The sequence below is a fragment of the Agrilus planipennis genome, unplaced genomic scaffold (genome assembly GCF_000699045.2).
Source record: "Agrilus planipennis isolate EAB-ADULT unplaced genomic scaffold, Apla_2.0 scaffold66, whole genome shotgun sequence".
NCBI lineage: Eukaryota > Metazoa > Arthropoda > Insecta > Coleoptera > Buprestidae > Agrilus > Agrilus planipennis.
In genome coordinates, this window is record NW_020438868.1 from 44006 (window position 1) to 59778 (window position 15773).

A 15773-nucleotide genomic window follows, 5' to 3' on the forward strand; every position below is an offset into this window, starting at 1 on the left:
AACTAGCTTTTCCCCGCGGCTTCGCTCCCAGAAATTAATATTCTTTCTCCATAAAACCTTTTAGCTCCCAATTCACCCTTACAACGTTTTAATTTTGTGTAATGTCGCCATCTTTCAAATACAAACGTAGCAACAACATTTCATCCTTAAGGGTTGATTTTTAAAAATTGCCAAAACACGTATTTGCTTAATTTCAGCAATGAGCATCCTTCGAGTAAATCCGAGTACAAATAAAATGTAGCCCATGGAAACGTTGCAACCTCTTTTCATTTGATTAATAATATCAAACAGCATATATACCAAATTTCAAGTAAATTCAACCACAAATAAAGTATGTCCCAAACAAAAATTCAACACGTTTTTACCCCCCCCCTGCTTTAGAGGTTGAATTTTTTAAAATGTCGAGATAGGTCTTTTAGAAATTAAATGAGAGACCATTAAGACCAAGTCTCAAGTAAATCTTACCACAAATGATATATGTTCCAAGTAAACATTGCAACTCCACTTCACCATGCATTCCCCCCAACAGAGATTGAATTTTTTAACCAATTTCAAGTAAATCGAACTAACACCAAACTTGCAATTTTTGCAAACCCCTTTCAGCTTCCTAAAGAGGTGCAATTTTGTAAAATGTTGAAATAGGTATGTACGTCACTAATTTTATATGAAAAAGCATTAAACCAAGTTTCAGGTAAATCTGATTATAAATAAAACACCATACTTAACCTAGATAACATTACGTTTAGCTGTCAGTTGCGTTTTGTTATACCATTTTTAACAAATGAACGGGTAGACTGATGATTTGATTTATAAATTTTTCGTTTTGCTGTCAACTTCGTTTTGTCATTCCATGTCAGTTGCGTTTACATATACCACATTTTTCTCGTGGAACGTGATAAAAAGTATCCTATGTCCTTCTCCCGGTTGTAAGCTACCTCCCCACCAATTTTCAGTCAAATTGGTTCAGCCAATCTTGAGTTATAAATGGTGTACTAAGACGACTCTCTTTTATATATATAGAAGTTACGTAATTTGTGTACAGTCGATGGACTGTTACCAAAATGATATTATTTGACCTCTTTACACTATTTTATTTTTATGTCGATTTGTAATATTAAATTTGCTTATTGTCCTACAAGAACAGATTGTAAATAAATTGGAGTTAAAAAGAAGAGATTTAATTTCCTGCATGTCTTCTGTCATTTTCTGGAGAGGGTTTAAACGCTTCTTCAACAAATGGCCTCACTTTTTCAGTAGGTCTGCTATTACATTTTGCGGCGTTTTCTAAAGTTTTTATTACTTTTTCTTTTTTCCCACGGCAAGAGACCATCTTGGAGTTTCAGGTAAAATAATATAATACGTTACCAAGAAAGATGGAGTAACGGATTGATAGAATAAAAACCACTATCAATCAGGGCTGTAGCTAGAGTCGAATTTGAGGTAGGGAAGCATTGATTACAGGTAGGGCGAAAGTAAAAAATTGACCATAATTGATTTGCCCTCGAAGCACGGGCTCCTAAATCAATCACTTTGTATTTTACTGACCTCTAGGTCAGTGATGTACATTCAATAGCTATTCGTAGACAAATAATTTCTGTGACAGAGCATGAGCATGTATCTAAGAACTATTAAATCCTCCATAATAAAGAACAAGCGAACAAGCTGGTTGAACTTCCAGATTTGGATGTAGAGATCCACGTCTAAGTGAGAGTGAGGTAATAATTAATCGTTGGGTAGAGTGATACGAGTAAATAGATACGACCAAAAATACCATTTAGATAATATTGTTTCTGCAAACTTATTAGTCCATATTGCAATCTATGGTACGGGGAATCTCCTCTGCATCACAGATATTATAAGTAAATAGACCCATCGCTTCATGTGATGGCGCTCCAAAGCCGTCTATACACAGAACAAAGAATTATTATAATATGAAAAGAATGTCACAAACTGTGGTATGTTCGGAAAAGTTTAGATACCTAATAATTTATCTTAGCTTTTGGTGTTTTTAAGGTAGGACATTGCCCCCCAGCTACGGCCATACTTCCACTGAAGGTAAGCTATAAGCCTCAATAAAGCATAACCTAGACTATAAGGCAACTGATAGATAAGTCCTATCACTGTTCTATACTTCTTTCCTAAAAGTCAATATTAATCCCGAAATTAAAACAGGTGAGTTAATTCATGTGGCAACTATCAATTAAGGTAATGTCGATAATCAAACACAAAAACTGTAGGTTGTCATGGGAAACTTGTTATTATAGAAGAATGCTAACCTATTTTTAATTTTTAGTATCTCACACATATATGAACCTGATTTCAGCGAGAACTAGTTTTGATCTTCTAAATTAATAAAAAAATATACTTGTATAAATTCTTCAGTAATTTATCGAAACAACAGATGTTAATGTCGTTTAATAAAAACCACGCCATGGCCAATATTGATAAATTACTGATCCATTCGAGGCAACTTGTATAGAATGAGTTGATGTAATATCCAAATTAGGGTAGTGTATCAGTACATCGTGTATGCATATGCTTTTCTGTGAACATGGAATCGATTTAAATCTCAGCATCTCTATAATGTGCTTAGGTGAACAAAAGATAGTAATGTAAAATATTATAACGAAATTTTCCACCTTTAAAGTAATTGTAGAGAAATATGAAGTATTACCGAGGCTTTATAAGAGTAGATTACGATATCAACGGATTGGTGGGAAAGCTCGAAGCAGGCAAACAGAAAGAGCTATGATGCTATAGCATGAGAGATAGGTTGTGTTCCGAAATATAATCCACCATATTGACCGGTATTGATGATGTTATGAATTGACGCCATAGTGTTGATTCGTTCCGAAATATACTGGCCAGTGCGTTGGCGTTAAATTGATGCCATATTGAGAATAGTGCTCGTTTACAACAATTTTCTTACAATAAAAAGGATCTTCAAAGCCTCATCCACATATGTCCGTTTGATGTACTACTACGTCATACTTGTCTCACCAGTACAATATGGTGGCACACCGGTACAATATGGCGTCGATTCATGCAACGTATGCTGAGTTATATTTCGGTACAAACCCATAATCTCACGCGCAGGCTACTGCCATTCTCCATACATTAATGTATTTGATTAAATCAATATTAAAAAAAAAACAATTGAAAAATTCGAGATGAATACGACAATATATGACTACCAAGTTTAAACCGAAATTATATTTCTTTTTGCAGTTTTTGTTTTGGTCGGCCATTTTGTATTCACCATTTTGAATTTTGCAAATCTGACATCAAATTCAGGACACCCAAAAACTCCTATTTCTTTAGAAATATATCATTTAACAACTATGTTGCAGTTTGTTTGTTATTAATAAACAAATGCAGATTTAGCGTACAATACCAACCAGAAGTATACTTTGAACTTTAACTTGTTTAGAACACATGTCAAATGTTTTTGTGAATATTAATGCAGTTCCAAATTGTTCGAAAACTGCCTCTTTTTTTGGCTACGTTTACTCTAATAAGACGGATCTGTAATATGTAAATCTAACCTAACCCTGAGTACGCCCCGTAGTCGCGAAATGTTGGTTTGTGGTTTCACATTAATTATGACCTTCTAGCCTTATTTGGCCTGATTTCTTACAATTATAGATATTACTTTTGGGAAAGAAATGACAACTGAAAGTATTGCTTTATTAAAAAGCATGATGTATTTTACAGTAAATAAATAAATTACTTTTCTTGGAGAAATAATTTATTTCCTTGTGATAATCCAACAATAAAATTATTTATACTTATACATAATCTATTTTAGTTAGATTTAGTTGTTTAATTAAATTTTTGAAATGATCATGTTATGTAAAAGTTAAAGATAAGATAGTTATTTGTACAAGAATCCCGTAAATGAAATACGGGGACAGATTAGTTGTTTACAAAAATCTTCTTCGCCTTTTTCAAAATATTTACTGTCTAAGTAACATGCAGTATCTCCACACCAGGTATCTTCAATGGCCGTTTTGTTGTAAACACATTTAGGATTAATACAGACGTTGTCAACTTTTGCAAATCGACAATTGGGGTTTCTGCATGGGTCATAAGCACCACTTGCATTTTGGCGTGGTTGACATGGTATTTCATCGTCATACACTTTAGGTGGTAAAGTTACTTCTGGTTGCTCCGATTCATTATCAGATTTATTGGGACATTCTATATTCGGGCATGTTATTTTAGAATTTTCTAACTGATTGGAATTATTATTTGGACAAAGAGGATTGCCGCACGGAGGGGGTGAAGCCCGTGCTTCTAGATTGCAACCACATGGCTTTCCCATCTTATACGCGAGTGGTGGGGGTGGCTGATACGGAGCAGGAGACTGTACTTTACATGGTGAAGGAGGTGGAGAGTTGCAAAGAGGCGGAGAAACGCAACAAGGACACGCTGGATTTCCACAGGGGGGTGTTGGTGGATAACAACAGTACGGACAACATGGATTTCCACATGATTCCTTGATGTCACTTTTTAAAATTTCATCAATAATACTTTTAGGTTTCAGTTTTCTTAAAATTTCAGGCAAAAAAGGACAATCTGGATTTCTACAATTACCCTCAGGCAACGGCTCTGGACAATCCCAATGAATTGGTGGGAGTGGAACCTCATTTGGAACTTTGTATGGACTTGTATATTTTCCACAAGTTGCTTCAGGTTTTAAGCTTAAATATTGAAGGGAAAGCATGTCATCCTCATTAGCAGTTCCAATGATTTGTTTCGCAAAAGGACAATTGACCGAACCGCATGCTGGCTTTATTTGTCGTGATTTAAAATTTTTGTCAACCTTAGTACAAACCAATCTCGAATGAGGACAATTTGGAATACCACATGCCGATACCTTTTCAGTATAAACGTTTGAATTTATAACGGCATTATCATTCTCCTGAGATTTATCTGGCGTGGATGCCATGCATTCTTGTATAATTTTACATGGATCACATTGAGATTCCCTACTAGTAGACACTTTCGGAACAGAAAATTCAGGATCCGATGCCTTAGTCGTTGGCTCCTGATTTTCTGATTTTTTCTTGCATATAGGTTTTTGAGGCTCATCTATTTCAAATGTAAGAGATTCCTGGCTATTACCTGAATTTAACATGCGATTTCGAATCGAACTTGGACATATGCACTTTTTTTGAAATACGTTAGGAGCATATGAACAGGTTGCCGTTTTACAAGGACCAATTGTATCTTTAAAAGATTCTATACACTTATCAAATTCGTTTAATAAACTTTTACATGTAGTTGCTGGATCTTCCAAACCAAAAGACGCTAACTGTTCAAAATTAAAAGGTTTACGTTCTTTAAATTCAATTTTTTCGTTACCACCTCCCTTCAAACGTAAAGGGCTACCACCTCGTAAGCATTTATGCTTATTTGCATCTTTGGGAATAAATGACTGTTGCAGTTGCTTTGGTCTCCTATATGAGCTACAAGGACCATAACCCTCAATACTCCCGGTAACATGAGTAAGTCCATGATCGATAGGAATGTCGTCGTCAGAGGATCGAGTAATTCTTTTTCTTTTATTTTGTTTTAATATATCTAACCCGAACTGTCTAAAGCTAGCATTACCAGGACAGTCAGGATTTTTACATAAACAGTTTTGAAAATCTTTCATAGTTAAGTTCTGAATATTATATCTATCAACACCGCCGACCGATTTTCTGTTACCCTTAAAGTAAGAAAATTGCGATGCTTTAGATTCGTTCAAAACTGTTTCAAAAGAATCTTCATCGCCGACGCCATGGGGTGAATTAAACAAAGGTGCTACAGGTATAATTTCTGAAGATGCTCCCAAGCCATATCTATTACAATTGTAATAATATTTTTAACAAATAAATATAGAACTATATTAAACATGCTACCTTTGTGCTTGGAAGACGATTTCTCTTCCCATTCCCCTAAAGAAAAATTGTCTTGCTTGTAGTGTATTAGGGACCTCGGCAACTTGAAAAAGTGTTGATAGAGATTTCCCAAAGCAAGTCAGTCGAACGAAAACGTGTGTTGTGCCTATTCTTTTTGAACCTCTCATTATATCGACTTCATCGGTATAACAAACTGGTGGTGAATTTATAGTTGAATAGGTAATGTTTTCATCCACCATATAAATAAACGCGTCATGCCACGGGAGGGCCGCAAATCCTACGGCTGAATTCTCTTCGTAAAAGGTTAGAAGTAATGGATTTTCTTTTAATACATTCCGAAATTTTTCAACAGGATAGGTAAATATGTAAGATTTACCAGTATTGTATTCTATAGTAGGGGTAGTTGGTATTTCTAAAATTAATAATAAATAAATTTAGCTTGTTAGTTTTCGGCTAAAAATTTGATGTTCATGTATAGGTATCCATGATATAATCACCCCTTTTAATTTTCAGTTGAAGAAATAGAATTTTTGAATTTTGCATAGGCACCCCTGTCCATTAATACTCAATACTGTGGAAATTTTAAGTTCGAAAATTGTTCAAGGTGGGACGTACATTAAGTACACTTTAAACGATATTCAATCATGCACTACGCTCATTAGTTCTATAGGTTCATAAAAACAGCTTCATAGCTATACCTGATTTACTTTCTGTAACGATGTGCTCCTTCCAATGTCTTGGATGCGCGCTGGAAAAATCGTAGGTGGGGAGGAAAAAGCTCCTTATACTCTCGACTCTTGTTCATTAAACATACTTTTTCATACACTACCTGCCAAAAGTTTTGTTCAATCATGAACAGTAGTGTGAGTCGAAAACAAGCGTTAAAGCCTTTAATACGTCTTCAATTATAAATAAACATCTCGTTATTTTCTGTAGTAAATGGTACCAATAATGGTACATTTGAGCAATGCAATTGTAGTGGATAAAATGGTCATTTTTTCCGTGCAGTACTGTACGGATTACACGCTCCTCATCGGTTAACAGTTTGGGCGAGAGTTGTCTCCTTCCTTTTCTGGCCTAGTCCTGTTCTTTTTTACATTGTGCCGGTCAAAACTGAAGGTCACATCGCTACACAAAGTAAACGAAGTATTCTAACACAATACCGGCGAATAGCTTCTTAGTTACCGGTAAGGTACCGGTAAGTAGCCTCATCCAAAAATACATTATCTGTGTGATCATATATTCAAAAATTAACTGTCGAAATTATGAAAAAAAGTAACCTTGATTTTAAAATAATGTTGTGTGAACATACGACATATATTACCTGTTTTATTAATGAGTTTACAGTTATGAGTTCACAAAAAGTCTATCGTGGGTGTAAATCTGATATGGAGATACATACTTTTATAGATGGCCCGCGGAGTTGTGATTTAGTTCCAAAGTGACACGCAAGAGCATTTGGGTTGACTACCCGTGATAAAGATAAACGGTTATCTTATTACTTTTCTAATTTGCCGCTAATGTCAGGTACTGACTCGTTGATAAAGCTGTCTAACACATATACCTAAAATAATTCTAAACTTTTAATGGAGGAACCATACACAGATCAGATTTTTTTTATAGGTCTTGTTCTCTCACAAAGAAATAATTTCAGTGGTTAGTAATAAGAGTAGAATCTGGAGATACATTAAGCAGATAAGAAAAAAATCAATTACGCCAATAAAGCCCCTATAAAAATTACCACTAAAAACAATGGTGTTCTAAATTAAATAGTAAACACTCTAGCGTATTGTTCAAAGAACGAAAAATAGGTTTGAAATTATATTACAGTGAAGAAGAAAACCATACGGTGAAGTGGATACACTTTCCAAAAAGAAAAGCTCTAAGGAAACAGAGGATAGGATAAGGTAAAGATGAAAACATATATTTCATTCACTAGATGATCAAATGTGCCGTAGAAAACAGAAAACAACACTAGAGAAAGAAAAAGTTTTTCAAATCAATCGCGGAGGAAGACGTCGGACCACATAACCACTTGCGCATACTGTGTCAGTTAGTTCGAACTCCACCCGTTTCCTACACTACCATTCACTCCATTGAAAGGCCTCGTTTTACAACCAGTACTTGTGGCGTACATCGCGGCATGTTGGAAAATTCGCTTAGCATTTCTAACATTGATCTTGCTCTGAAACCATACAACAACGGCATATTCGCAAAAAAACTCTTGGCTACATATAAACTTCATCTTGTTGACGTCTCTTATGCCAGCCTATGAGTGGATTTCCAGATGAAACGCAGCCTTCTTATGGTTAATAGTAAAAACAAGTGATTAATCAGTCCCCTCATCATCATCACTCTGACACACGGCACTCTGACTCGAGGAGTGTTCTAGTCGGCCTCAATCAACAACGACAAACTGGTCCAGCGCTGTGTAAAGCTGAAAAAATACCAGGACGCTTTCTAGCAAAACATCAGCCCCGTCCACTGCCGAGCACCAATATAGGCTAGCTACTTACAAGCTCACCGTCGCAAAGTAGGCCTTCACTGACCTGAAGGAGGAAGTCCACTACACATGGCACACAAGTATGATTTCTAACGCGTTACAGGTGACCATTGCCTGCACAGTTTCCGATCGCTAGCCCACTTCCACTCATCGAAGAACGGATGACATCTGGAAGGCCTTCTATCAGGTGCTTATTTCCGGGAAGCACATCGAGAAAACCACCGTAACAATTTCGTTTGGTCTTTTTGAGTTTTATTGCCGCGTCATTGGGACTGTGGAATGCGGTGCAATCGATGACAAATCCATCGTGTCAGACGGGTTCGACAAAAGCCTGGACCATTTGCACTAACTCTAGGACGCTCTCCAATGTGTGAAGCTCTGCACCGAAACAGAAAAATGCACCATTTTACAACCACATGTAACCTGTTTAGGATATACAGTCTCAAGCGAGGGTTTTCAATCATCCACGGAGGAGGTCGAAGCCAATAGAGATTTTCCTAAGCTGACCACCACCACGTAGCTTCATCGGTTCTTTGGCATTATTATTACAATAGGTGTTATAGTTCATACGCTGCCAACATGCAGGCACCACTCCGCGACCTGCATAAACTAAGGTGCCTTAATTATCGTTATACTAGGACACCTTAGTCAGCAGTCTACTGATAATAATATCAACCCAGCCGATAAGATCACCAGTACCTCTGAAATGCTCTCAATGTTAATACAGTGCAGTCGACAGTGCCATCTAGTTATACCCCCCAAAACTCCCACGGCGACAGATGACAATGATTACACGAAAACCTTAACAGGTCAGGCAACAGAACCTGAGAGATCTAAGTATATATGCTATAAGACTGATCGATAATTCTGCTGAAACGAAAGCAACCAATCACTGGTCAATCACCCGAACCACCAACCCAACTCCATTGGATCAGGACTAGCTGTTTACTTGTGGAAAGTAAACGAAGTACTTTCTCTATCGATTTTCATGGCTCAAATTATCTCCGTCCATACCGGATTTCCACGGTTCAAAATTGAAATTGCGAATCGATCGCAGTGAGGAAGCCAATTATGCCACACAAAATGACGAAATCATGACTCAAGAATAAAGACCAGACCAGTTGCTCTTGCAATAGTATGAAAAATAGCAACATAGATATCAAGCGATGAAATTTGTTTGTAATCAGGTAACCAAATTTCGACAGCAAACGCTCCTAAACTACTGTTAGGGTTTATAAACATAAATATACCTACGAAACGATAACAGATTTTGATAACGAAATAGAACACTATTCGAGATAAAAGAAAAAAATAATTAACAATAGGTCACTCAAGGTTTATGATGAAGAGTTTTTGGGCTTTTCTGCAGTGATCGAATTCTAATTGCTGACGTTTCGCCATCTATTAAGCCCTTCATCATCAATTAGACATCTGCCGAGAAAGCCTACGAACTACTGTCACTCAAGATGTTTAACAATTTCTAATATGGTATCAAACTGATTCTTTTCCTATTATTTTTTTCGGTAAAGGTCTAGATGGGTGGGGGGATCGAAAGAGGGTGCTCACCTGAGTAAAACCCCATAAAAAAATTTGCGGCGGTCTCACCCCCATAAAAAGTTATGGGGGTTGAAAGTTGATTATTTTGACAATTTTCATACACTATAATTCAAATAAAATTCAATAAAAAAATTATTTTCAAGCGAGTGGAGGTGGGGGATCGAAAGAGGGTGGTCACTTGAACAAAACCCGATAACCTAACCTAACCTACCCTATTGATAAAGATATTTAAATAATGTTTTATATAACTTTCTCAATATTTTTATGTATTTTTCATTAGTTTTACCTTTGAATATTGTTTAAGAATGACTATATAAATATTTACATGCCTAGAAATGTATAAAAATTGGTATATTTATTAACTTTGAACCCCCATAACCTTTTATGGAGGTGAGACCGCCACGAACTTTTTATGGTACAGTGGTGGGGGAGATCTTTTCCGATCCCCCCCAACCCAACCCCCTTGGGGGATGAGGGGCCATCATCTAGACCTTTACCTTTTTTTCTCGTCATATTCTTACCACGTTTGAAATTATAAATATTCTGAAAAGTCGATACTATCTTTTCTTTTTGAAGTTAACACCTTAAAGACTAAAAATGAAGTTAGAGACTTGAAGAACAACTATAAAGGTCATTTGCAAGGGTTTTCAATTAGTAATAAGCAAATTTTTACTAGAGCCCATTCGAGGCCCAGGCCTCTCGCACTCAGACCACTTTGGTGTGCGTGCACTCTTTATAAACCTTAAGCAATACGGTTGGACTTTAAATAATAATTTATTACAATCAACAACTACTCAGCTTCTCCTGCACCAGATGAACTCAGTTCTGATTTCCGCTAAAATGATAGATATTTGCGAAAAATTGTTTTTCATGATATTTGACCAACTATAACTTTTGTAGCCGTCCAGTTGACTTTTGGTAAATTATTCCAGAGGTTAATAAAATAAAGAGAATCACCCTGAAAAATTTTCAGTTGACTTTTTAGAGGTTTGACATTTTGTGTATTTTATGCGTTTTCATTTCTTCTTCTTTACTCGTTTAAGCAACGAAAAAAATGTTTCATTTTTTTTAAGTACTTAATCAGTGTCTATAATTCATCATCATAAGGTCTTCAGTCCTAAGACTGGTAGGACACGCACCTCCACTCTTTCCTATCCTGAGCTAAATTTCGCATTTCCCTAAAACTAGAACAACCCACATCCTTAACTATTGGCGAACAGTAATCTAACCTAGGTCTACCTCTACCCCTCCTAACTCCTGTTTGTGCCTCTATTATGTCTCTGACTATACCTTCATGCCTGAGAAGGTGTCCTACCAACCTATCTCGCCTCTGTTCTCCTATTCTTTCTAATACCTCTTCATTTCTAAGCTTTTCTACCCACGTTATCCTTATCATTCGCCTACACCACATTTCGAAGGCTTCTAATCTTTTCTTTTTCGCCGAACCCACTGTCCATGTTTCGCACCCGTACAACGCCGCGCTCCAAACACACCTTTAACAATCTTTTTCGAATATCTAAATTAACCGTTCACGAGCATAAAAGTGACTTAACCTGAACAATTTTTGTAATAAACATCTTCCGCTAGAAGCTTAGTCTTCGAGCTATACAGAAGTAAACTGATTTTAAAACTATTTTACAATAAGAAATAATGTCTGGTGCCTCGCTCGATGTTTTAGACTTTAGGTGGTGTCTCCTATATTTTTAATTAAAAGGCAAATTTGTCTCGTTCCAATAGACCATCACATTTTGTATTTGTTTGGTGTCTGGTGCTTGAACTATATGATTAGTGATCTAATTTTCTATTTACTTACGTTGAACTTCCAGCTGCGAAAAGGCACTGTAAAAACTTTTTAAGAAGAAAATATCTCCAAGAGAAATATAAATTATTATATCATCTCTATGTGGCGCAGGATTCAGTTTGAAATTAATGGTTTCAATAATTATTTCAAATAAAAATAGTTTCTCCATAATTAATTTTTCATTTCGAATTTAGACATTTTAAATTTTTTTTATATGGTGACATAATGACAGTTCTATAGAAGAAAAGTGCAACTGCTAAGATTGATGCATTTATGACATCTTGATAAACTAAAAAAAAGGCACGTGTGAATTTCTGCGATATTATATGGCTTCTTCACTTCGTACCTCCACTCTTTCCTATCCGGAACTAATCCCCACATTTCCCTAAAACTAGAACAACCCATATCCTTAACTATTTGCGAACAGTAATCTAATCTAGGTCTTCATACAATAGTGTTTTGTCAATACCGCTTCCATTTTATTTAAAGTTATCTGTATATCTATCCCTACTTCTTCGATGTATAGATTAAAAAGTAGCGGTGACACTGTACGTATATCCCTGTTTGACTCTCTTCCTAATATTTACTTCTCTACGTTGCAGCCCCATGTCTATAACTGCCTGTTGCTCTTTATACAAACTTAGTATCACTATTCTATCTTTATAACTCATCCCTACATTTTTAAGTATATTTAACATCTTGTCCCTTTTACATTGTCAAAAACTTTTTCTAAATCTACAAATCCTATGTATGCCCTCTTTCTTTCTTCTATCGTAACTTTAGTAATAAGCACCCTTTGTTAAAAAAAGTTCATGTACTTCAGCAATAATAAAAATAACACTGTCACGTGTAGGTAACCTAACATATGTGAAGAAGCATTAAAAGGACTATAGTGGACTGCCGAGACTACGCTAGTAGCTATAACAAAGAAGGCTAGCGTCTCTAGAACCCAGCTGGAACCTATACTCTAGAGCAGGAATGGCGAACCTTTACGCATAGACGTGCCATTTTTATAATGAAAAGTTTAATCAGGAGATAGACGTGCCATCAAATAATTTTGTCTCTGTGATTATTGGGAAAATAATAATAATAAATAATATCAACTAAAAATTCTACTAGAAAATAGGAACATTTTGCAATGTTTAAATTATACGTGTAATTTAAATTAAAGTAAAATTAGTGTGACTTCTGTTTTTGCAGATTAGATGATAAATAACTTATGTTAGGGTTGTAAGATGTTAATTTTAGCAGAATGCATGCTGAACTGGAGTCATCTACCAAACGGTTTGTAACTGCGACATTTTGCAATGTTTAAATTATACGTGTAATTTAAATTAAAATAAAATTAGTGTGACTTCTGTTGCTGCAGATTAGATAATAAATAACTTATGTTAGGGTTGTAAGATGTTACTTTTAGCAGAATGCATGCTTAACTGGAGTCATCTGTCAAATGGTTTGTAACCGAATTTTCAATGTTATTCATTTCTAAAAATAATGACCGCAGGCATAGGTGGATGAAAACATTCTTAAAATAGCATAGGTCAACTTCTCAAACAATTAAATGTATTTGGTAGCACATTCCATGTTTCCAAAATTTTGTTATTTGCATATTCACATGTATTCCCTGTCAATATTTCTGTTTCTATTAATTCTAACTCTTTCCTTGTTTCAACAAATTTTTGAATCCATACTGAACTAGACTGGAAATCAATCAGCTGCATTTTAAATTCTTTAATTCAAAGTCAGTTTACCAAATGACGTCACATCAGGGTACAATAAACCAGAGTATTTCCGATAATTCTCTGAACTAATAAAATCTCGCTGAAAATTTCTTGATTATAGAATTAATCTCAGAAACATTTGTGCCGTGCTCAAAATATTGTGCCGCGTGCCACTAATGGCACGTGTGCCGTTGGTTCGCCATCCCTGCTCTAGAGTAACGCCAGTCCCCAGGAATATATACCGCAAGTTCTGAAGAAGACAGTTCTAGTTATAGCTACGAAGCAATAAAAAACCAAAATATAAGGACAGCGAACAGGCGATACAGTGTGCGATATAGTGGGGAACGAGTCATTAATTAATAAGAGTAATACTAACTAAAGAATAATTAAATAAATTAGTAGAGCAGTGTTTAATTACGCGACATTTGATGTCAGGTGTGGGGTAGAAGAAGATTGAAGCAGAAAGAAGATTGAAGAAGGAGGAGGCTTTAGACAATTACATCGAAATATTTCAGAACGTTTTATGAACCAACTTTCTGGAAGTTTCTACAGATCGTGATTTAGCCCAACAAACCATATGTCGTTGGAAAATCTAATAACAAGTTATTGCATTCCCCACTTGTATATATGTATTTTATTTACTGTTTTTGTCTATGATTGTGTGTATTGCGATATTGATATTCAGTTGTCTACTTATTGTACTGTCTTTTTGTATACATTTTTGCATGTTTCTCTAGTTTTAAATTAGAGAAAATTTTACAAAACCAAAAAAAAAACTCGAATTTTTCTGTTCCTATAATAGTATCAAAATCTGCACAAATTAGTCTTGAGGTCACTTTATAGCACCCGTCTAGGTAGGTACCAACCACCCGATACATCTGGAAAACCCAATTTAGCTAGTACGTCACCAATTCGGAATTTGTCAGTGGGTAAAGTACCTGAGGGATTGAGAAGGGAAGACAAGCGAGTGATTATTCGAGGGGAGACTATTTGTGCAGAAGTTATTTAAGCCAATATTCCAATTTAAAAAGACATATCCGATAGATTGGAGTTATTCTCGACTTAACATCCTAACGCATAATACCGAGTTACGAATGGAGACAAAAAAGCGGTGTATGCAGATATAGAAGACGCGTTAAGTTTAGTGAAAGGGTAGGATAACCTAATAGTCTTTAGACTAGGTAATAGATTGATAGAATTTGGTGATGAACATAACTTAACCGTCGCGAATACTTTATTCAACCATCACGTTAAAAGGTGCATTATGTGGAAGATGCAGGTGATTTAGTGAGATATCAGTTAGATTACATACTTGTTAGGCAAAGATTTAAAAATCAAGTGAAGGACTGTAGTAGTTATCCAGGAGCAGATATAGCGATCAAAACTTAGTAGTTATGAAGACCAATATTAAATTTAAAATTCTGAAAAAGAAGAATGGTAGGAGACGTCTTGACTTAAATGAAAAGTTAAAATGTAACGAAACGCGTGACAGGCTAGGTACAAGGACAGACGAAATATTAAAGGCGGCAGGGGAACCGAATGACAGGGACATAGAGACACAATGGAACTGCTTTAAAACGTGCCTAAAATCAGCAGCTACAGATATACTACGTCTTAAATAAAACGAAAGTATTAGGAAACCCTGGATAGCAAATGAGATTATAGGATTAATAGAAGAAAGGCGGAAACACAAACACAGGACAGACGAAGAAGGGCAAAAAAGAAGTGCATTACAATAAAGTGGGAAATAATTAGGAAATGTAGGGCAGCTGAGGAACAGTGGATTAATAGGAGGTGTAAAGAAGTAGGTAAAACCGATGAGGCTTATAATATAATTAAGAAAAAGGAATTTTAAATTTTAGATGTAGGGTATAGTAGTAATAATACAAGGAAAATTAAGAAAAGGGAGATAGGCGGAAAGAATATTTAGAAAAGGAAGATAATGTGGAGACAGATGAGCTTGGTTATCCGATGAGAGAAGAGTACGATGTAGCATTAAAAAACTTAAAGAATAATAAGGCGCCAGATGTAGATGGGATACAGCGGTAAATTCTAAAACATGCAGGACAAAAGGTTAGAGAAGGTACGTTTAAGTTAGTCACATTTACGAGATGGAGAATGTCCCAGAGGATTATAAAAGAAACATGGTAGTAACCATACCTAAATAGGTGATAGGAGACGAAAAATTAGAAGAAGTGACTGATTTTAGGTATCTAGGTAGTCTGATAAGTCAGGGCGGAAGGAGTAGTAGGGATATAAAGTAGAGGATAACGCAAGGTCCA

At 35.7% G+C, this 15773-nt stretch overlaps 1 protein-coding gene across 1 annotated transcript; it reads right to left on the bottom strand.

The window, feature by feature from the left end:
• Positions 1–3784: 3784 nt before the first annotated feature.
• LOC108734694 lies at positions 3785–12034 on the bottom strand. Its single transcript, XM_018466342.2, has 3 exons — positions 11783–12034; positions 5910–6321; positions 3785–5849 (listed from the first exon to the last, which is right to left on the bottom strand). Exons 1-3 carry the CDS (start codon positions 11937–11939, stop codon positions 3875–3877), a joined length of 2544 nt encoding a protein of 847 aa, XP_018321844.1. The 5' UTR covers positions 11940–12034; the 3' UTR covers positions 3785–3874.
• Positions 12035–15773: the final 3739 nt, after the last annotated feature.